Source organism: Phaethon aethereus (assembly GCF_964289735.1).
Source record: "Phaethon aethereus genome assembly, chromosome: 3".
NCBI lineage: Eukaryota > Metazoa > Chordata > Aves > Phaethontiformes > Phaethontidae > Phaethon > Phaethon aethereus.
Window position 1 is genome coordinate 116,044,446 of NC_138576.1, and position 22,738 is coordinate 116,067,183.

Below are 22,738 nucleotides of genomic sequence, written 5' to 3' on the forward strand. Positions count from 1 at the left end.
GCCTGTGTGTGGGACACAGGCTGGACCCTGCAAGAGCAGTGAGACTCTCCCAGGCGCTTCTCAAGCCTCTTCCCTCCCTCATTTGCAACTCCTTTCTGTATCCCTGCTGTTTTGCTCTCTCCATCATGCAACAGCTGCTCCTTGCTGACGTGGCACAGACCCTGCAAAGCATTCAGTCCCTGCTCCTCTTGTCTTCCCCAGTGTCACCTACCACCTTGGCTACTGCAGGGAGGAACTTATCGGTCAGTCATGGTACAGCCTCCTGCACCCTGAGGATGCTGACCTAGCGGCTGCCCAGCACAGGGCCGTGGGTGAGTGTCAGGCATGGGAACATGTGTGTTTTGCTCTGACTACATAGTCTGGCTATGCCTGAAACCTGGCTGTCCAGGACAACAGAAACCAAGTGAATTTAGTCCTGCCCGCTGTGGTTCCCTGCTCTAAAAAGGATGAAGCAGACAATTGGTTACATACCCCATAAGCTGTCCATAAAGACAGAGGACCACAGGCACCCTGCTTTGCCACAGTGCAGGGAGGAGGGTCAAGCCTGCTTCAGCCCCAGCTTTTTGAGAGGGCAGGACTGCTACAGACCCGACTCCACTACCTGTGGCTTCTGTCCCGCTGGGGCCAGAGCAGCAGGCTGACCACAGCCCCTGCCAGGGCAGGCTGCGGGGTCCACAGACAGAATGCCGCTCTGCCGCAGACGCGGGGGCTGCCGTGCCCTGCTGCAGGCTAACACAGCCACTTGCCCGCAGCGCTGGGGGCCGGGCCCGCAGCTGGGACAGCAGTGCTGCGCGTGCTGCGCAGAGATCGGACCTGGGCCTGGCTCCGCGTGTCGGCGCGGCGGGACGGCGGCGGCCGCGCCATCACCTGCACCAGCCGCTGCCTCAGGTGAGGGCTCAAACGGGGAGGAGGGCAGAGCGGTGCCGTACCCCCGGGCCGTCCCTCACCCTCGTATCCGCTGCAGAGAGGAGGAGGCGGCCTACCTCCGCGCCCGACAGCATCGCCCCGCGCCCCGTGCCCCAGGCCCGCCGGCCGCCGCCCCGCCGCCGCCGGCGGGCCGGGAGCTCAGCCTGCTGGCCGCACAGCTCCGCGCCCTGGCCGACAGCCTCTCGCCGCCCGCCGTTGTCCCGGCCTGGCCCCGACCCGCAGCCTTCTCGCCCGACCCACGGGACACCGCCCTGGCCCGCCTCCTGGTCGACGCGATGGGGGGGGCGGGGCCCCCCGCCGCGCACGCGCGCTGCGCGCCCTGCCTGCGCCAATAAACGCCCTTCCCAACGCGCCTGTCTCTGTCTCGTGTGCGCCGCCGATCTTCGCCCCGCCGATCTTCGCCCCGCCACTTCCGGTTCCGCGTGCGCTCTGCGCCCTTACCGCGCTGCTACCGCGTCTGCTGCCGGCTCGCGGCGGATCCGTGCGGGAGCGGTGCCCTGAGGGGGTGGGGCCCCGGCGCTGCGCGTCGCTGCTGGAGCGGACGGCGATGCGGCCGCGTCAGGAGGCCGCGGGGGGCCGGCCACGATGGGCCCAGGCGGCGGGATGGAGCAGAGCCGCTGCCGCGGAGGACGAGGAGTCGGCGGCGGGGTGTCCGCGGCGGCCGCTGCGCTGGAGGACGCTGGCGGCCGCGGAGCAGCCCCTCGGGAGGCTGAAGGCGGCGGAGGGCGAGAGCTCCGGCGACAGCAGCAACAGTGACGAGAGCGGGAGCGCCCCGGGGGCCGAGGGCGCGGGCAGCGGCGCGGAGGCGGCGGGGGCTGGCGGGAGAGGTAAGGGCTGCCCCGCTCAGGTGGGCCCTACGGGGCGGGAGCGCCCTCGGGAAGGTCTCCAGCTGGGGCCTTGCCGCCCTCCTCGGAGGCGCTCCTGGGGCCGCTCGGAAGGTCCGAAGGCCTGGCGAGGTGGTGCGGCCTGCGCAGCTTCAGTTATGGCGTCACCCTGACTGCAGCATGTCTCCCGACGTGGTTGGGGTGCCACGGCCACCCGTTCGGTGGGAAACGAACTGGCTTCGTCCCTTGCCGTGTTACAGCTCTGTCCTTCTGCAGCTTTCCTCCCCCACCCGCTCTGCTCAGAGGATGAGTTTGGAATCAGCAGCAGAGTTTCGGTTGGAGAGTCCACTAGAGCAAAAACTTACAGAGGCCTCTCTCTCTTTTCCCCAGTCGCCTTCCCTGTGTGCGGAAGATCTCACACATCTTCTCAAGGACAGTTGCTCTGTGCAAATTTAGGTAGATAGTAGCTTTGAAAGGTCCTCAACAGGACAGGTAAACTGGAAGAACCAGGTGGTGTGTAGCTGTGGCAACAGCGGTCGTGCTTAGGTTCAGTGTGTCAAGGCGGTTGTTCTGTAGCAGTGTATGCAATGTGGCTTCCTTGTCTTAAAATGATCAAGGTGAGAACAAAAACCTTACGAGAAATATGTCAAAGGCCCCTGAAAACAATTGTGAGGGAATGGGCATCAGTATTAAACAGTGTCAAATACATGGTATGGCATGGTGTGTCACAGGTGTGAGAAGTTACTGGTTGTCTTGTGAGAGGAGTCTCCTTACTGTGTTTGTGAGGGGGAGGCGCATCTCATCTAGAGGTAGTCTTGAAAGGGTGAGTGGTGTGCTCCCCCCCCCCAGTCTGTAGGTATTTTGTTTTCCTCTCCTAATGGCGAGCTTTAGCAAACCTCAGAGAGAAGGCCACTGACAGTCGTCACCCTTTCCACAGCTGGATGTGAACGGGAATAGCAGTTTTGATTTTACCATGTGCCTGGGCCCTTTGTAGTCTTGTTTCTGGAACAGAAGTAGTTATAGAGAATCACTAAGGTTGGAAAGGACCTTCAAGATCATCAAGTCCAACCATTAATCCAGCGCCACCATGTTCCCTAAACCATGTCCTGAAGTGCCACATCCACACGTTTTTTGAACACTTCCAGAGATGGTGACTCAACCACCTCCCTGGGCAGCCTGTTCCAATGCCTGACCACCCTCTCGGTGAAGAAATTTTTCCTAATATCCAATCTAAATCTGCCCTGGTGCAACTTGAGGCTATTTCCTCTGTCCTATTGCTGGTTACTTGGGAGAAGAGACCAACACCCTTGTCGCCACAACCCCTTTTCAGGTAGTTGTAGAGAGCGATAAGGTCTCCCCTCAGCCTCCTCTTCTCCAGACTAAACAACCCCAGTTCCCTCAGCCGCTCCTCATAAGACTTGTGCTCCAGACCCCTCACCAGCTTTGTTGCCCTTCTTTGGACATGCTGGAGCCCAGCACTAAGTTTGTCTCAGTGGGGAATGCCTGGGTGGATACAAGCCTTTTCTTAGGCCATCTGTTTTTTCATCCTGAACACTCTTTGATGTGCTCCTCAGGTTGTATAGTTCCCAACAGCTTCAGCTGAGAAAGATATAAGGTGTCCATGTGTCACAGGAGTCTGCAGGAAGAGAAGAAACTTGGGGAGGCTGTGCTGGTTAGCAGGAAATGCCCATGCTATCAGCAGATGACAGTAGTTTAGCAAGAGGTGGAAAAGAGAGGAAACAATCCACAAAATGGAGAAAGGGAAAAAATGGCAGAAGGGAAGATGAAATAGACTGTAGAGACAGTACAGAAAAGGTAGATTATATTCTAGGAGGGAAAAGGAATGAAAAAAATGTGAAATTAAAGTGTCAAGAAAGAATGCAAGAAACAAGGAAAGTAAGCTAATCCTGTCTTTTAATAAGTATTTTGATGGACAACCCGTCAGCACAGATTTTTAAGGATCATGAACTCTTCTTGTGTAGAGGCCAGGGACAGGACCAGCCACTTCGGAGCAGGAAGCTAGCAACCTTGTCACACAAACACAGTTGCCAAACCTGCCTCCCAGCAGTGAGCGCCTGCTGGGACCATTCACTTCTGCCCCAAAACAAGCTTCTTTTTTTTATGCTGATGTCAAATGATGCTTTTATCAACGTGAGTGGCTAATTCAGTCTCCTACAAACAGGTATTAGTCCATGAAATACATCCTACTACTACTGTGTTGAAAGCACTTTGCCCGTTAGGTTTTGGGTGGTCAAGTCTGGTCTGGTATCCCATACCAGTATTGAAATATTTTATCAGTGCAAGCTCTGCATGTCTTTGCTTTGTCTGATTTATACCAAATCTCTTTTTCTAATCCTTCGCTAAATGTTGCTTCTCTTTATATGGTGTCTTTGTTTTCATTGACATCTTGTAAGCCTTTGCTATTTTAACAGTATTGTTTTGGAATTGCAGCTAGATGGAGTATTGTAGTGCAAGTGATGGTGTTTCGTCTGTCTTCATGAAATGTTAAGAGTAGCTTCCACATCATTCTTCCTTTCCTTTAATGCTTTCTTTGCCTTTTTGACTGTCCTTGCTCAGAGTATTTCATTTGTCTGTCCGGTGATACTTTTTCAGTGTTTTCAGTGATACTCAAATATTTCCCTATATAGTGATTAATTGCTCTGTACCCCAATAACCTGTATAATTAGCACAGATTTTTTCCTACAGTGCAGCAGTCTAAAGCTATCTGTGCTGAATTTGAATAGTGTAGTGGCAGATGCTCTGGGCCAAGTCCTAGAATTTACTGGTGTTCTTAAGTCCTTGTGAACCCCAACAGTGTGATTACTTTAAATTGCTGAACTGCTTGCTCTCAGCTCTTACCTCAATGTGGGCACAGTTCTTTGGTCTGAAGGTGACTTCACGTTCTGGGCAGGCAGGCAATAAGTGTTTGCACAAGAATGACACGGGAAAGATGGAGAACCTGAGGGAGATCAGAAAGGGTGACAGTGCTGTCATCTCTAAGAAGATAGAGAGCATTTGTAGGAGCCCAAGCAAGGGTGGATATCAAACTGCAGTAAGATAAGTGGGAAGGGTGTTTTGGGGAAGCAGTGTAATGAAATAGTGCTCTATTTTCACATTTCCATTGTCCCTTGTGCAGCAAACTGGATATATGGTGTTCCCTTAACCCTCCTCGGAGGACTAATGAGTGTTGACAGAGTTCAACTCTGGTTCCTGGGTGTTCAGAACAAGCGAAAAGAAAACATTGCTTGAGGCAGCTTGTTATATTTTCTGGATGATGGGAGTAGATTCTGAAGCAGAAAGTCTTGGTTATTGTGAAGATGAGTGACTGGGATGATGAGTCCATGCCCTGAGCCAGTATGACTGACCTCATGTTGTTTCCTGAATTTGGCAGCAGATTTGGGCAGGGCATGCAGAAACCTTGTGTCATGGGGCAGTGTATTGGGTTTGTGTGGCAAGGTTTTGGTAGCAGGAGGGGGCTACAGCGATGGTTTCTGTGAGAAGATGCCAGAAGCTTCCCCATGTCTGATTGGCTCAGCCTTGGCCAGCGGCTCTAACAACGAAGGTGGTAGAGCCTCTGTGAGATAACGTATTTAAGATGAGAGGAAAAAAACTTGCACAACAGCAGCTGAAGAGAGGTGTGAGAACATGTGGGAGAAACAACTCTGCAGACACCAAGGTCCATGAAGAAAGAGAGGGAGGAGGTGGTCCAGGCACCAGAGCAGAGATTCCCCTGCAGCCTGCGGGGAAGACAGTGTTAAGGCAGGCTGTCCCCCTGCAGCTGATGGAGGTCCACGGTGGAGCAGATCTCCACCTGCAGCCTGTGAAGGACCCCACGCTGGAGCAGGTGTATGCTTGAAGAAGGCTGTGGCCTTGTGGGAGGCCTGTGCTGGAGCAGGCTCCTGACAGGACCTGTGGCCCCATGGAGACAGCAGCCCAGGCTGGAGCAGGTTTGCTGGCAGGACTTGTGACCCTGTGGAGGACGCAGGCTGAAGCAGTCTGTTCCTGAAGGACCGTACCCTGTGGAGGGACCCAGGCTGGAGCAGTTCATGAAGAATTGCAGCCTGTTGGGAAGGACTGATGTTGGAGAAGTTCATGGAGGACTGTCTCCTGTGGGAGGGACCCCATGCTGGAGCAGGGGAGGAGGGAGTGGCAGAGACAGTGTGTGATGAACTGACCACAACCCTGGTTCCCCCTCTCCCTGTGCTGCTGGGTGGGGAGGAAGTAGAGAATTTGGGAGTGAAGTTGAGCCTGGGAAGAAGGAAAGCGTGGGGGGGAAGGTGTTTTAACATCTAGTTTTTATTTCTTCTTACCTTACTCTGATTTGATTGGTAGTAATTTAAATTAATTTTCCGCAAGTCAAGTCTGTTTTGCCCGTGATGGTAATTGGTGGGTGATCTCTCTGTGCCTTTATCTCAACCCTTTCATTATGTTTTCTCTCCCCTGTCCAGCTGAGGAGGGAGTGATAGAGCAGCTGGCTTTGGTGGGCATCTGGAGTCCAACTAGTGTCAGCCCACCACAGGTGGGATGTGGTTGGTTTTGCTAGGCCACAGTTGGGGTGTTTTGTGCCAAATACATAGTATTGCAAAGGCTTAGAAAGACCATGTGCATAGACCAAGACTTTATCAGAAGGGAGCCAATGCAAACCCTCCTGTTCCTTCTTGCCCCTACTGTCATGCAGAGAATGGAATGAGCATATCAAAGTGCTGCACTAAGAAATGTTTACGGATTGCTAGTCCTGAACACCCAGAGATGTAAATCCAGAAAGAATTGTTGATAATATTTTTATATTGTGGTTACAAGAAGTGATAAAGATCACTGTCACTGAGGGATATTAAAGAAACGTAGCAATAGAAAATTTCAGAATAATATCTTGTGCATTCATCAGCACTTTGCATAGAATTGGTTTTGCTGTTTCTTTTGTTTGTGTTGGTCTTCTAGTCAGCAGTCAGAGGACAGAAGGAATATTTTATGAAACACAAGGTGTAAATAGCACTGTGGAGAGCTCACAGCAGGGCTAGAATATGAAAGTGCTTCATGCTTCTCCCAGTGAGTCAGGCTATAAGCTGTGCCTGTTGGTAGTGAGATGGTGAAGGTTGAATGTGTGGATTTACAGGTCTCTGGGGTGCTGAGGAGGCTCTGCCATGGGAATTGCTTCAATTGTTGCAGACTGAGCAGAGCTATGGCAGATGTGCAGTGGGGAGAGACTGTCTCTGAGTCTTAACAGACAGGGTGAACAGGCCACGTAGTTTTCCTGCACCTTCTGGCTGGTCTCATGGTGTGAGATGTGATCATGCACATCTAAAGGCGATAGGACAAGAAGAGTCTGTAGAGGGATGGCACCACTGTGCTCATGTCACTGTGTCAGGCTCAGAGACATCCCTCTTGGTGGAATTTGGGGTGGGAAGTGCCTTTGAGAAGCTGTTAAGTTCAGATGTGTCCTATGCTCTCTTCCAGATCAATTTCACATGTCTTTTGAGGAACTACTGCAGGTGCAGAGTGACATGAGAACAAGACTGTGCAAGCAGGTGACTGGTGGGAAGAAAACTGCAAAACCTACCAAAGCTATGGTGAAGCAGCAACAAGGCAAAAAGGGGTAAAGATGTTTCTTTTGTGATCAGAAGAATGTGCATGTGTGCCCTCTGCACTCCAGAAGTTATGCAGGGAGCTCTTCACAGTGTTGCCATTGCCTTGGAGCTTGTGTAGATCTTCTTTAATGTGCTACACAATAATGCCTTTCACTATAGTTTTTCATTTGGCAGTATTCTGTTGCTGTTTGAGAGCTCTTAATATCCTATCCTGATCAAATCCCCAGCAGCCACCTGTTACTTGATAATTAAATAAGTTCCTTTATATCCTCTGTATTAAGGCACATGGCATGGTATGCTTCTCTTTTTTAAGTTGTATGACAGTGCTTTACTTGTGTCCCCTGGGCCCTGAAATAGTTACCCTGCTTTCTAAACCCCTTCCAGCTTATCAGCATCTTCTGCCTGGCTCCCACTGCCTGGAGTTGCAGTGGCAGGCAATTGTTCTGGAATTTCATTCATCCTTATGCTGTTGTCTCATCTGCGGCTTGTCTGTGTTGATTTTCATTTGCCCCACTGCCTCTGCAGCACTTACTGTTACAAACTTTTTCCTGTCTTCAGTGGTCTTTGCATCTCCTATTTGCATACTTTGTAGGTGCTGTTGATGTGGTGGCTATAAAATGTATTCACATTTGTGTAGTCACACAACAAAAACTATCAGGTATTTTTACAGTCCTCCACAGGCCCCCACTGGTAATTGCTGTACCATTACCCTTTATTTCCAGTAGCTAGCTGGTTTTCAGTCCTCAGGGTCTTATCTAAGTAATTTGAGCATGTTTCCTCTGTTACACTGGCATACCCTAACCTATTTCTCAATCTCTGCTGAATACATGTTTCTTCTGCCGTAAACAGTTACTAGAATAATGTTTCTGCTTTACCTTTTACTGAAGAGTCTGGGGGATTTTGCATAGTGCAACATTTTTGTACAGTGTTTCTATTTCTGCCACACAGTTTGCATAATTCTGTTTTTATTTAATTCCCCTAATCCTTTAAATGATGCATCACTGTAAATCCCACATGCTGTTTCTCATGTTTTTCTCATGGAAGTGAGCTTCTTAAAAAAAAAAAAAGAACTTCAGGGAAATCCCCTGGAACTGAGCTAGCTTCAGCGGTGCTGTGTAAAGCCGACTCGAGAGCATTCTAGAGGGGTGTTAGCCACATCAGCAGGCATGAAAATACACTGAACACTGCCCTAAGTGGGATTTGGAAAACATACTTACACCTGTGGGGCTGTTTATGTTCCTGCCACAGTGTTGTTGTGTTGCTGAATGTGGGTATAATGCCCATGTTGTGGGTACTCTCAGCAGGTGGTTCACAGGTCTTTTCATGTTTCTAATAACTTACCTGATGTACTGACAAGTCGCAGAACACAGCATCCAAGTAATATGAGGAGTTCTCCCACTTTATACTGTCCCCCTCATACACCTAAAGCATCAAGCTCTAAAGGCCTGTGTTGCAAGGAGAACTTGTTCATTTAACTGGTTGTCACCATGGTCCTCATGGTCCTGATTCGCTGCAAAGTCTTTTTTGGGATATGTACCATAAGCTGTACAGCCCTTATTCCTAGGGGGTGAGCTTTTCTTTACCTGTGTTACGGTATGCTTTCTCAATGAGCCTGGCCACAGTAGAATTGGCTTGTCTTTGTAACTACCAGGTCAGTGCAGAGATTCCCAACTTTGATCTCACCTTTCAGTGTATTAGTCAAGAGTGGATGAGCTGGTGGGCCAGGAATAGAAGAGGGTGGTTGCATGATGAATGAAAACATGGAGACAAATAATTGAGTATGGCGCATTTACTGATGCAAGTGGGGCTGTATGAAGTCTTGTGTGGGACTGTTTTAACCATGTGTTTATAGATATTTGGTTGCAGTAGTCTTGTCTGGTTCTTGACAGTCACCTCTTTTGCTCTCTGTAGGTATCATAGTGCGGATTGAGTGGGAGGGTCTGCTGTTTTGACATTGTGCAGTAATGTTCTCCTGAGGGTCTGGCTAACATTCTGACACATTAGCCTGAGCCTCATTCTGTCCTCTCCTCCTCTTAAGTACATTTTTCTCTTTTTTCAGACCATTGGAGATGTCTGCCAAGAAGCCTGTACCTTTTCTGCGACAAGTCATCCCTGTTACAAAGAAGGTGGGTGCTCCCCCTCCCCAGTTCAGGAGATGACTTCCCTTAGCGATTATAATAGGGCACAGACATGGTAACGGGGCTGCTGAAGATGACACAGCCTGTGTCTGTTCTGGAGGATAGGGTTTGGACCACTGTCTGGTGAGCACAGGTAGTGCTAATGCGTCTCTGGGGAGAACAAGATTGGGTGCAGGAGTAACAGCTCTCTGTATAATCTGCTGCCTTGCATAATGTACAACTTGAGGAGTAACTCAAGCATTTGAGACCCCAGTGTGTCTAGAAGATGTAATGGCTGCCACCAATGACAATTGTATAGCAAGCTATGGTCGCTGTTCAGTACTTACCACATTGGAAGTTCAAATGGCCATCTAGTTTCTAGTCTGGATATAACTTTGACTTATCATTGATGGATCATCTTAATATGTTAATTTCCCCAGTTAGAGATCTCTTTTTGTCTCTGTCTTTTTGTATGACCTGACCCACGTAATCTGGAAATCTAGATAGGTTTGAATTTCCAAATCGATCACCTTGACAACACATGTTCAGCCAGCTCTTGGGCTGGGAGTTGCAGGTGTTTGGAGGCAGCACTCAAGCTGCTATTCCTTGAACTGGCTACTCCTGGGTGGTAGACTTCTATATGGAAATGTCTCTTGCTTGGTAGACTGGGTGCAGGCATGATGACTTTGTGTGGGACTGGCACCTTGATTATTGGACTCAGTCTTTGCCAACAGCAGATGTTTTCAATGGTGGGTGCATAATATTCTAGTAAAAAAAAAAAATGGCAAGGTCTGATCCATCATGGAAGGAGAGTAAGCAGGCTATTAACGAGGTAATCCTGGCCACAGCTCTTACCTTCGCCTTCCCTGCCTTCAGGTCCACAGAGACCCTCGATTTGATGACCTGTCTGGAGAGTATAAGCCTGAAATATTTATGAAGACGTACAGCTTCCTGGACAGCATCAAGAAGCAGGAGAAGGAGGTGATGCTGTGTGCCTGTCCTTGGCCAGAAGAACCTTGCTTGGCAGGGGCAGCTTCTGCAAAGGCCTTTTACAGTGGAGGTGGTAGGTAGGCAGTCATGCAGCTTTCTGCTCTCTTCTTCAGATGATTCAGAAGCAGCTGAAAAAATGCCGGAACGTGGAGCAGAAGGAGAGACTCCAGCAGCTCCTGAACCGCATGGTGAGTTCACTGCAGCACTGGGGGTCCTCTCCTGTGAGGCAGTGTACTAGAGGAGGGGATGTGTGACATGAGGTCTGCCAGACACTTGCTGACACAGGCCATCTTTTCTGTACAGACACAGCAAGAACAGGCACAGAAAAAACAGCAGAAATTGAGGGAGAGGGAACTGTCTTTGAAGAGACAACAGAGGGAATTGGCCAAGCAGGGAAAGAAACCCTTCTTCCTAAAGAAATGTAAGTCTTCAGCGTGAACATGCTGTAGGAAGACCTAGAGGGAGTACTGCTGACAGGCTCCAAGCACTGGAAGTGAGTTATCCATAATATTCCACAGAGCTGTGGAGGGATTGTTCTAGCACAGGTACTCAAGGGAAAAGCCAGGCCTGGAGCCAAGGAGGGAGAGGTGAAAAGGGGCTGGTGTGTAGAGATGATTCAGGCTTCAGTTTAAAACCTTGCTCCCCTCCTCAACAGCTGAGAAGCGGAAATTGGACCTAGCTGAGAAGTATGCAGAGCTGAAGAGGAGTGGAAAACTGGAGAGCTTCCTGAACAAGAAGAGGAAGAGGAATGCCATCAAAGATAAGCGCCGTCTGCCCTCACAGAAGAACTTGTGACTGCTGGCCAGACATGCTGTTGTCTGGCACCTGGGACTCACTCTGCCCTGGCCAGGCCTGGAAGACGGCTGTCTCCCCAGTATCTGCCTTTCGCTGTACAGTGATGCTGTTAGGCAGCAGAGCAGAGGCTGAACTGAAGGAAATAATGCTTTTTGTAGATGAAATGCCCTCTTTGTCTGTGGTTTACACCATGCCTGGGTGGTGACAAGTCTGTCATGCAGATGCACATGGTGTTGACAGCTGTCTCTGTCCTTGCACCTGCTCATCTCTTCCTGTAGCTAGGACAGCACAAGCCCTACCCTGCATTGCTGGCTCTACTCCAGGTCTTACCAGAGACCAACTGAAGTGGGAAAGGACCTCAGGTGGGAGGGCTCTGGTACAGTGCCTGCTCGGAGCAGGGCTAGCACTGACTTCAGACCAGGTTGCCCAGTGCTTCTTCAGTTGGGTCTGGTAATGTCCAAGGACAGATGCCATCACCTCTCTTGGCCCCTGCTCCACTGTTTCAAGTTGAAGTTTTTTTTTCCCCTCCTCCAGGAAACCTGCCTGGTTTTAGTCCATAATCATTGTCTTGTTCTCAGTGAGGTGCCTAGCTCAGTCTTCATGGTAGCCTTGTAATACATCTGGGGTGGGAGGAAAGGGGTGCTGTTAGGGTCTCCCCAAAGCCTTCTCTTCCTGAGGGTGAATAAACCTGTTCCCTCAGCCTTTCCTTGCAGTGCTCCAGCCTCTGACAACTTTCACATCCTCAACTGGAGTCAGCCCAGAGGACCAGCATCTATCTTCTGGGGGTCCAGCCTGGATGCAGTATCTGGATGTAGTCTCACAAGTGCTGAGTAAAGGAGAGAGGATCATGCCCCTCTGTGGGCTGCGCCCTGGTGATGCAGCCCCGGGTGTGGCTGGCCTTCCTTGCAGCCAAGGCACCCTGCTGACTGTGTTCAGGTACTCTGCAGGGGATCTCTCCAGCAGGGCTGCCTCTCTTCTTGGCTTCTCAAGGCAGTCCCTGCAGGGCTATTAGTGCTTCTAGGAAACTGATTCTTTATGAAATAAAATACCTTAGTTTCTCCTTTATTCCCAGTGTCAGTACTGTTACAGTCAAAAAGTGTTCAAATTTCGTGGAGTTAATGCCTCTGTCCTGACATTGTTTGACCTCCAGCTCTCTTGTTTCTCCTCACCCCAATTGCCCCCATCTCCTGTGGCTATGCTGACAAGGAGGTGATGCAGATGTGACCCAGACAGTCTGTCCAACAGGTCATAGTGTGTGCTGGGAGAGTGCCTCAGCTCTGCATGGCAGCTTGCTCCCTGGGCACAGCTGTGCTGTGGGTAGCTGGGCAGCTGGTCTGTGGGGCCTGGGGAAAAGGTCTTGCAATGAGCAAGAAATGGGATGATGAGCAATGCTATCATGCCCACCTAGAGGGTGTTGCTGAAGCATCTGCCTCCACTGCAGTTCCTGTGGGTGATGTGAGTTCTGCTCTGGTGACAGATTTTACTGTAACTGGGGGAAGGTGGTAGAAATGAGATGTGCTGGCTTGGCTAGAGACCATGTGGAAATCCTCAGCTGTCTTTAACTGGCCTGTGGCTTACTGCTTTGCACTATGCCTGACTGCTGCTTCCTCTTCTTCTTGCCTCCTGACATGGGATGCAGAGTCTGCCACATCCTTGTGCCTTCAGAGCAGAATTACCTTGGGAATGGTGTGGCAGCACCAAAGCCCAAGGCTATTCTCACCCCTTTGTGGTGTTAGTCTGCTGTTTTATGCTCTCATTTTTTAATCCAAAGCTGAACAAACCTGTACTTTAATGCAAGAAGGGAAGAAGACTGAGGCCTGGACAGGCTGGAGGTGCTTACCACTGTGTGGCTGCTGCCAGGGGCAGCTTGGGGGGCAGCATTCCTGAGTCCATATGTCCCCTTCCTCAGCTGCTGGTAGGTCCTACCCAGCAGGAAACAAATATAGTGTACCCCCAGAGTGGGTCCTGCTTTCCCCTCCTGCCCCTCTGGAGCCAAATAGCTCCTGCCTGTTGAGGTTTGTGTGTTTGCCTGCAAGGAGGACATCAAGTCTACGGGCCTGTCTCCCAGCCAGCTCCTCGACTCAGTACCTCACAGCAAGGGAAGCCCTGGGGCATTGCCCAGCTCAGCCAGTGTTGTGCTGGTACTGAGTGTTAGGGGCATGCAGCAGCATGGCAATACCAGCTCCAACAGGAGGAAATGCTTCCAACATTGCCAGAGAGCTTTCTACTGCCAGAGGAGCTGCTCTTCCCCATGGCCTCCCAGCCTCAATGAGTCAGTTGGGTTATTTTCTTCTGTTTCTGATGCTGTCTCAGCGGTGTGTCTCTGCCAGACCTGCTCTGGTGTCCCTCCAGGTGGAGTCTGGGGACTTGCTATGGGTGTCCCTGGGGACAGCAGCCACTGGGCATGACTGGCACCAGTTGATACAACTGCAGCTGGTTGCACAGGCAGTGGTGGCTGACAAAGCTTCCACACATACTCCCACCAGACTCTCACAAGGACCTTGCCTCTCCTCTCCCAACTGCTGGCCAGGAGGAATGGCTTCAGACCCAGGTGCCTGGTATGCTCTCCCCAGGCCCAGGCAGTCACTGAGCAAGTCCCCCACCTACGATGTGCTCTGCAGCCACAGCAGGAACATCCAAGTGCACATGAGGGATAGGCACCCATGGGAGCTGGGGGGACCTGCCTGCCAGCAGGGATACAGACATGAGGAGGCTGCAGGGCTCAGGTCTTTTATTGCAAAGAGGGAGATATGAAAAAGGACAGTCATCCCCTCTGGCCGCTCCCAGGCCTGCAGCTGGCAGGTGGGGGAGGCCCGGGTCTTGCTTCCCCCAGCACGGGGACCCTGGCTTATGCAGTGGGGTGCAGGCTGCTGCCAAGCACTGAGCTGGAGCCAGGGCCAACAACAACAGCAGAGCGGGTGACCTGCGGTGTCCCTGTGCAGCCCCCCAGCCTGAGCCCTGGCTGGCCAGAGGGCGGTGCTGCGTAGGGAGCATGGGTTGGGGGGAGCCTGGTGCAGGGTAGGGCTGCCTGGCCCCAGCCAGACATGGTGTGCAGCAGGCAAACCTGTCCTCCTCTGCTCTGCTGCCCGTCTCACTTGGTGGGGTGCTGAGGTCCCAAACTGCTCTGCAGCCTTATGGAGGCTGCTATGGGTGGGGCCTTCCCATGCCTCCCTCCAGGACCAAAGCAGCTTCACCCAGGGAAGGAGGGAGCAGGGTCATTGTCCTCTGTCCAGGTGGGGAGCTCAGCAGCCCACTTCGGATTTGCAGGTACAGCCAGACATAGCGGTGCCCAGGCTGTGGTTCCTGCTGGCTTGTCATGTGTTGTCCTGGGCTAGCTCCTCAGGGCAGGCAGGCTGGTCCCGGGACTTATGCAGCCCTGTGGAGGGCTGGGTCTGGGTGCTGTGCTGCAGGGCCAGGTCTGGCCCCAGGGGCGTGTGGTGCCGGTGCCGCTGGTACTGCACAAACATACAGACCTTAAGCCCAATGGCCAGCATGTTCTTGCCCATGAAGATGCTGGAGACACGGGCATCCCTGAAGAAGACCATGTTGCTGCCTCGGATGAAGATGGTGGTGATGTTGACAGTGAGCATGCTCAGCATTGGATACAGCATCATCCGGTGTGGCATGATGCCGATCCCTTGCATGCTGATCTCACAGAGGGACACGCAAGGGAGGACCAGCAGCAAGATGTAGCAGTAGAAGAACATGATGCCCTCAGCCCAGAGCGGCAGCCCCTTCTTCTGGGGCTCCCACAGGTTGGCCTGGATGTCCAGCACGTCCAGCATGTCCACAATGACCCAGAAGAGGCGGTTGCGGAGATCTTCTTTCTTCTTGAATGTCCTGACATATTCCATGTGCTCTGTGGCCACCAACAACACGTAGAGGGCTGGGATGCAGATGGAGAGCAGCAAAGTCAGTGCTTTGCGGGCTATGAGATCCAGGCTTTTCCGGTCAGCTTTATAATTCTGGTATACAAAGTAGACCTTGATCTCCAGAACGAAGACATACAGGAACCAGAGGATCATGGCGTAGCCCCGCTTAGCTGTTTTTACCTCTGCCCCAACCCAGATGGCCACGTAGCGGAGCACCAGTAAGAAGCACACGTCACCCACTGCTACCATGACACAGATGCCCAGCTTCCTGGACCCCTGGCTCTGCTCCACCAGGTAGGCATCCATGAGGACGAGGCTGGTCATGATTAGCACAGTGGAGAGGCACACGTGGGGCTTGCTGACAGGTGGTGGGGGAACCATCCTGCATGGAGGAACAGGCAGGGCCATCAGGAAGTTGCTGGGATTCCCCTTGGGCACCTTTCTGCGCTCCCCTCCCCCCCCCCCCTTCCCCAAACAGCTGTGGATGGCTGAAAAGATGGGGGGTTTCATAGACTCTTCTCCCATCCTATGTGCCTGGTTTGTTCCAAACCTGCAGACTCCTAGCCAAAGTACTCCTGAGACTCCTGGCCAGGCCATCCTGGAGGCACATGCTGGCTGAAACCCAGCTCCTAGGTTGCATATGGGAATATGGTGGGGCAGGCTGGACAGCCTTCAGGTACTTGGGATGCTACTGCCTCTTTCAGTAGCTCATCACGCTGATTAGTCTCTGCCACTGTGAAGGGTACATGCCTTATTTTCCATGGGATTTCCCAGACAGTGGCACTGGTTATATTCTCCCCTCCAAGGTTCACAATCTTTGCTTTTAACAAAATCTATGATTTTAACCCAAGCAGGTCCTTAACTGCTATGATCCAGAACCACTCTCTTTTTAATCTCCTTTATTTTCATGCATAATATGAGGCAAAGGATTATTTTTAGCCTGGCTGTCCTGTGTGGTGGGAGGGAAGAAATTGGCCCAACATCTTTAGTTTCCTTCAGCCTCCTGCTCCCTAAGAGCTCTGCCTACAGCTGTTTGCTCATGCCCAACCTGCCCCAGCATGATAAATTCAAAGCAAGGAAAAGCAGCACCAGACACAGCTCCAGGACACAAGGAGCTCTGCAACAGGACCTCAATTTCAGCTGGATGCTCAGCTTTCCCAGGCTGGTGCAGAGAAAAGCATGGTCCCCAAAAGCACCCTGCCTGCCTTGGATGGTACCGGGGCTGTCAGTCTCCCTGCCACTGGCCAAGCACAGCTGTGGGCAGCTGCTGCCAGAGACTGAGGGAGGATGGAGCTGGAGGCCTTACTGGGCATGGCTCAGCAGCTGCTCTGGAGGGGAGCCAGCCCCCTGGGCTGAAATGGAGGATGAAGCTGGCCTGCTGTGTGGCACTGCACAATGGCTGTCTACGCAGAGCTGGCTCAGCCATACCTGGGCCATGCAGGGCCCCTGGGACACCATCCTGGTCACCTGGTGGGCAGTGTGCGGGTGGCACTTGACCATGGAGCAAACACTTGGGAGGTGGATGGAGGCTGTGTGGTTAATGGTCACCCCTGCACACTGATGCTCCTGGTGCTGACACCAACGGCAGAGGGCCCTGGGCCCAAGCTACTTGAACTTCTGCTTTGTGGCCAAGGGAGCCGGTGCCCTGCGCAGTTGTGCATCCCTGGGCCCTGAAGCATCCTGGCACGTTGATGGGGGCAGTGAAGCCTAAGTCTGCCACAGGCAGAGGGATCAAAGACTGGCGGGCACGGCAGAACTGGTGGATGTGGCACATCTGGAATGTGCTACACGGCTGGGGTCTCTCCTGCATTTCATCCCACGGCCTTGTCAAGCCTTCGGGGGAGCCAGAGACAGCCCAGCGCACCAGGCTGCCCCACCTGACCAACGGGGCCTAGCGGCCCCCACGCCCACCCTGGGGTCGCCCCCACGTTGCCTCCTGCCACGGCAAAGCGCAACCCACCGCGGGCTGCGTCCCCTCGGAGTGCATGGGCACATGGACGCCCCGGCCCGGCCTGTCCCCCGGCCCCTGTCCGCCGAGGGGCGGCAGCCCGAACCGGCCGGGCCTGACCGGGGCCCTGCCCGCCGGCCGTGGAGGCTCCGACACGAGAAGGGTCCCGGCGCGGCCCGCCACCCCCTCGCCCGGGCCGCGCTTACCTCGGGCGGCTCCCCGGGACGCCGGGGCAGGGCGGCGGCGGCGGCGGGGCCCCGGCGGCTGCCCCGGGCCCGGCGCGGCATCGCCCGGCGCGTCCCGGCGGCGGCTCTGCGGTGCCGGCGGCAGCGGCGGCGCTTGGCCCCTCCCGGCGGGCGGGCGGGGACTGCGGCGGCCCCCGCCTCACCGGAGTGCCCAGCACCGCCCGCCGCCCCCTCTTGCCCTGGTTCCCTCGGCCCGCCTTCCTCTGGCAGCTCCGGGGGCGCCGCCGCCCCTTGTTCCCCCGCCCGGGCAACCCTCCCATTCCTCTCCTGACCCCATCAGCTGCCGCCCTGGGGGCCCACGGCCTCCTCGTGCCCCGGCCCCTCTGCCCGGCTACCTCCAGACCCAAACCCTCCAGGCCTGTGGGTGCTCCCTGCCACAGCCCAGGGGAGGCCCCAGGAAAACCTGGGGCACCCAGGGAAGCGTGGGCTGGAGAGGGTCCTGCCCACTGGCTGCCCAGTGGGACCCCTCCTTGCGGGGGCTTTGCTGGTGGAGCAGGCAGGGGAACCCTTGCACCCCATCACCAGGCACCCGGCCGTGCTGGTCTGCAGGGTCCTAGAAAGCTTCAGCTCTAGCTCTGCAGGACTCTGGGAGAGCTGGGCTGGGCACAGCTGGGGGCTGGTGTGCAGGTAAACCAGGCCAGGGAAGGCAAAATTTCCCCTGCCCTGGTGGACAGCCCTCTCTGCAAATGCTGTTGTATCAGCTTGAGCAGTTTACTGCATTTAACTCTGAGCTTGTTTCTAATTGATTTAGGTCTTAGCTACACAGGGAAGATTTTTTCCAGTATATTTCCACTCTGACTTTGAAGTGCTCATTGTAAATATATGTATTTTGGAAGATGGGGAGGCGCTCTGGAGATGGGCTAAGAGCAAAACCAGGCATAGACCTGAGTGAGAGGACAAGTGCCAGCCACAGTTGCTGAGTGCCACTTCACCTCCAGCTGCTGGCAGGGTAGCCATAAGTCCCCTGTTGTATCTGATGCCTTGAGGCATCTTGGGTGGCACCAGGAACTGGGGCACCAATCTGGCCTGTAGTGTCCATGGCAAATGGAAACACTGTACCAGCACCCAGGCTCAGCTCATGTGTCCTGTGGTGAGAGTGAGTTGGCTTATGCAGGCAGGTGGAGGGCCTGTGTGAAGGGAGTAGAGCTCTGGGTTAGAGACATGCAACAAGGTAAAGTGTTTGGCTGTGGGATCATTCTCCTAGTCCTGGAAAAACTAGCAATCTCCAGAAAGGCTGGAAGACCGAGGAAACAAAGCAGACAAAGCAACCTGCCTCCAAAAAGGAAAGGAGACCTTGCAGCTCAAGCTGAATGGAGAGCACTGTGAAGCATGAGAGGGGAAGTCAGCACAGAAACAAAGCCTAGATCTTTCCTGCTGGACACAGAAGCACCAGCTCTCATTCAGTATCGGGGCAGTCTCTTGCAGGCTGTAGGGAGGAGCAAAGGGTCTCTGTCCATGGAGGCACCCAGGAGGTGACCACAGAGATACCCATGTGACAGAGGTAGGAGAGAGGTGCTGGAGGCAGCTGTCAAGCAGTGGGGCTAAAGAGATGATTCATCCCTGGGCTGGAATCATAAAACCCCTGAGTCTTTGCTAGAGGCTAGGACAGGAGGTGACAACATTTGCGTGGGAAGCAGAAAAGAGCTGCTTTAATGAGGCACATACATAAAAATAAGGAACGAGAGCAAGAGCAGATAGTTATGTGCTTCTCTAAAACATGATGCTGGAACCAGGGTACCAGAGTTCAGTGGATGCAGCTGTGATCAGAGACAAAACGGAAGGGAACCAAAGAAGGGTACATCAGGGTTCCCAGGCAGATAGCTGCTCCCTGGCTGCTGCTGGCTTCAGACCTGGGAGGAAAAGCATCTTCAGCTTAACCCTGTGCTGCCTAGGACAATGCACCCCACCGTTATCACTGAAGAGTCCTTCTAGGGCAGTGACTGCAACACACTCAAAGGCTGTTGGGAGAGAGCCAGAGAAATCCATCAGTCACATTGAACATCCTCAAAGGGAACTGCAGGAAGCAGGGGAAGTTTGTCAGCAAGGAAAGGCAAGCAGTAGCTGTGACAGGGAAAGGCTGGCAGTGGCCTGAGGACTATAGTGAGAGCTTCAGTTGCTATAAGAGAGACTCGTGGCCCCCAGGCCCTGGCCATAGAGCAGAGGGTGAGAAATAGCTGGAACTGATGGGCATCCTTCAGGAAGACAGTTTAAAAAAAAACAAACTGGGAACAGCTTCTGAGTGAAGGATCACAGGGTGCTGAAGAGTACTTTAACATCACAAAAAGGCCTAATCGGAACAAGGTCCACAAAACAGCCTGTGGAATGGCTGCTTGTGCCACAGCCACTGCAGGTCAGTGGCAGCCTGCTCAGGACAATGCCATCCTGGCTCCTTGTCATGGGGGGCTGTGTGTGACCGGCAGCATCCACCTGTCCCACCCAGGCCCTAAGGCCAGAGTCCCCTTGAACATCCCAGCTGTAGTCAGAACACCCCCAGCACCATGGAGTGAGCTCCCTCAGCCCCACATTGCCCGGGCTGGGCCTGGTGCCAAGAACAGCACCCTTTCCCACCACTCCGGGCTGGGGCTGCTGGCAGCAGAGGCCTGCAGGCTGTGGTCACAAGGGAGAAAACACGGCTTTGCACCATGAAAGGTGCTCTTACAGCTAAAACCATGATGGTTTGAGAGGGATATCTGTATTGAAGAGAAATGCTCCACTCCTGAGCCACTGCTGTGTCTTGCTGCACCTCAACCTTGGGTGCAAAGGCTAAGGTGACACATGGCTTTTCCAGGAACAGCATGGTTGAGAAAAGTGCTGGCCCAAAGGGATCAGGTGCCCTGCGTGGACTTGACAAACATACAGGGGGACACTGTGGTGGCTTGTCTGCCAAGGACAAAGACACTGGCTGCTACAAGGTCTCTAAACAGTATTGAAGTGCCAGGGAGAAGTTGGGGAGAAGCTGGTGGCCATGGTCCATTCAGGTAGCATGACACACAGGAAAAAAAAAAAAGTGGGTTTCTTGGAGGCATATTTCAAGCTGGTTGCCTGGATGCTAAAGAGCAAGGGTTCCCTGGGTGCTTTCTGTGATATGCTCAAAGATCATATCCACAGTGAAGAAAATCTCAGCTGGTGCTTGGCACACAGAAAGGTCTCAGCTTGAGAGGAGGTGGGGAAGCAGCTGAATGAGACGATGACACTACCAGGCTCTCTACGCTGAAAGGTAACCAGACTTTGGTACTTACAATGAAAAACACAGGAAAAATTTGACCCCAAAGACAGGGAAAAGCCACCATGTGTGGAAGAGCACAGTTCTGGGTAGTTCATGCTGTAGGCACAAAGTCAATATAACATGAAGATAGAAAAAAATTAAGAGCAGGCTGTGTAGCCAAGCCCCCTTGTAAACAAGGCATATTGAAACAGCCTGAGAACAAATGCATAAATCCATCAGTACAAAAGCCAGAAGGCTGAAACAAACAAGTGAGCTGCACTAAGGATAGAGGTATTTAAAGGGAAGAGGCTGAAAGGAAGAGAGACAAAGAAATCCACCTCAATCTCATTGAACATCCCTCCAAGGGAAATGCAGGAAAGGGAGGAAGCTCGTCAGCAAGAAACTGCAAGTGGTGGCTGCAATGGGGAAGCGCCATTTGTGACCTGGGGACCATGCTGAGAGCTTCAACAGCTCTGAAGAAGCATCAGAGATCATAAGGTGTGGCACAGCCACAGAGCAGAGTAGAGGTGGCTGGAAGTGATGGGTGTCCTTTAGGAAGGCAGGGAAGAAGCAGCCCTCCCACATCAGAGAGGTGGCCCAGGAGAGCTACAGGGCTGCCAGCCCTTGGGGGCTGCTTGGAAGGCTATGTTCAAGGGCTGTCACTTCACCAGGCTGCCTTGGGCTGAGCAGAGAGGTGCCTCTGGCATCCTGGAAGTTAAAGGGCATTCCTGAAAGCCTGGAGCACTCAATACTATTAAAGTACCACACAAAGAGCTGGGAATGGTGACTAATACTGGAAGGCAAATGGATGAAAACAAACAGCTGGGGAGGCACTGCAATGGGTTTTCTAAGGAAGGATCAAGCTCCCAGATCTAGCAGGGTCCTCTGGAGCAGTCAGCTGCTTTTGGGGAACGGCAATGATGATACTTAGCTGAGCTGAGATAAAATCATGATGTGTGGAAATACTGAGATAAGGCCAGGCCAGCATGACCATCACGTGATTCTCTCCTGCTGCAAAACAAGGTTTTCACATTCTTCTGAAGTATGTTATGAAAAGGCAGCTCATCCCTGATCCAGTTGGACTTCCACAAAAGCCTCTGCTAAGACCCCTTAGCGAATGCTCTTGGAGAACCAAGGCTGTTAAGAATGAAAGGAAAGGTCCTGTCATGGATTAATGACTTCCTTAAAGGAAGGATAATGCATTGAAGCAGCAAACAAGCTGTTTTGCAAGCAAGACAGGAGGTCTGGGCAACTCTGTGCTGAGATCTGTGCTGTCCATCAGATGCAGAAATGGACTAGGAAAGCAGGCAGAGAGCAAGGTGGAAAAGTTTGATGATGGTTCAGATTATTCACCTCATTAAGCTGAAAGCTGATGTGAATACCTGCATCTTTCTTGAGAGACTTGAAGATCAATAGCTGATGAAATGTAGAACTGACAAATGCAAGTAAAAAGAAGAGGTCCAAGGGACAGGCTATAAATTAGACATCAGTATTCAGGAAAATGACCCCTAAATGCTTACATTCTGAAAACATCAGTGCTGTGCTCAAGATCCACAGTAGAAACTGTGGATGTTTTATACTGTTTTGAAAGTTTGCGCTGCTCCCACTTCTGAAATCCTAATCCCTCCACTATCATAAGCCACATTTTACAGTCTGCCTGGAATGAGACTACATCAATGGAAAACTCCATCACTGCTGAGTATATTGAACAGCACAGGTCCTGGCGTGGTCCCTGCAGAAGCTGTGGGCTTCTCTTTATTTTGTGGCTTGTCCATTATTGACTTGGCCACTTCTTTTCAGGTAGTTTTAAATGAGGAGCACTGCAGCTCCCAGTTCATCTCTGCCTTTCAGGATCCCTTAGCCAGCATCACCCTGCTCTGACAATTTGGTACTGTTCCTTTTCCATTTTTCCAGAGGCAGGGCCATTTCAGACAGACACTCTGCTAAGGCCCTGCTAAAGTTGAGTTCCAGGAGGGGATCCTTGCCACCTGCTAGAACAGCACCACAGCAATGCATTTGTTCAGCTTCTGTGCCACAGGCTTGCCTTAAGCTCTACCCCTGCACACCATGCTGGCCCTACAGATGCTCTGTTGGGTCGTTGTTCCCAGGGGTTTTAAGGGAAGGGTCAATTTTTAGCGGTCAGCTTCCTTTTGCAAGGCTTGTCTCGCTTTTAGCTTCAACTCCGCAGGCCCACGGGTCTTCATTTTCCCTGCCCAGCCCACTCTGGCAC

At 52.6% G+C, this 22,738-nt stretch overlaps 2 protein-coding genes across 2 annotated transcripts; one reads left to right on the plus strand and one right to left on the minus strand.

The window, feature by feature from the left end:
- The first annotated feature begins 1,460 nt into the window (after window positions 1-1,460).
- On the plus strand, window positions 1,461-11,393 carry RRP36 (ribosomal RNA processing 36). Its single transcript, XM_081998244.1, has 7 exons — window positions 1,461-1,754; window positions 7,206-7,344; window positions 9,396-9,462; window positions 10,330-10,434; window positions 10,557-10,631; window positions 10,747-10,864; window positions 11,099-11,393. The coding sequence occupies exons 1-7, from the start codon at window positions 1,475-1,477 to the stop codon at window positions 11,236-11,238; spliced, it is 924 nt and encodes a 307-aa protein (XP_081854370.1). The 5' UTR covers window positions 1,461-1,474; the 3' UTR covers window positions 11,239-11,393.
- A 3,159-nt stretch (window positions 11,394-14,552) lies between these two features.
- Window positions 14,553-15,491, minus strand: LOC309403940 (transmembrane protein 121-like; the record flags this gene model as incomplete). The annotated part of the gene is made up of 1 exon (XM_081998242.1): window positions 14,553-15,491. The coding sequence occupies one exon, from the start codon at window positions 15,489-15,491 to the stop codon at window positions 14,553-14,555; it is 939 nt and encodes a 312-aa protein (XP_081854368.1).
- Between the last annotated feature and the right edge of the window lie 7,247 nt (window positions 15,492-22,738).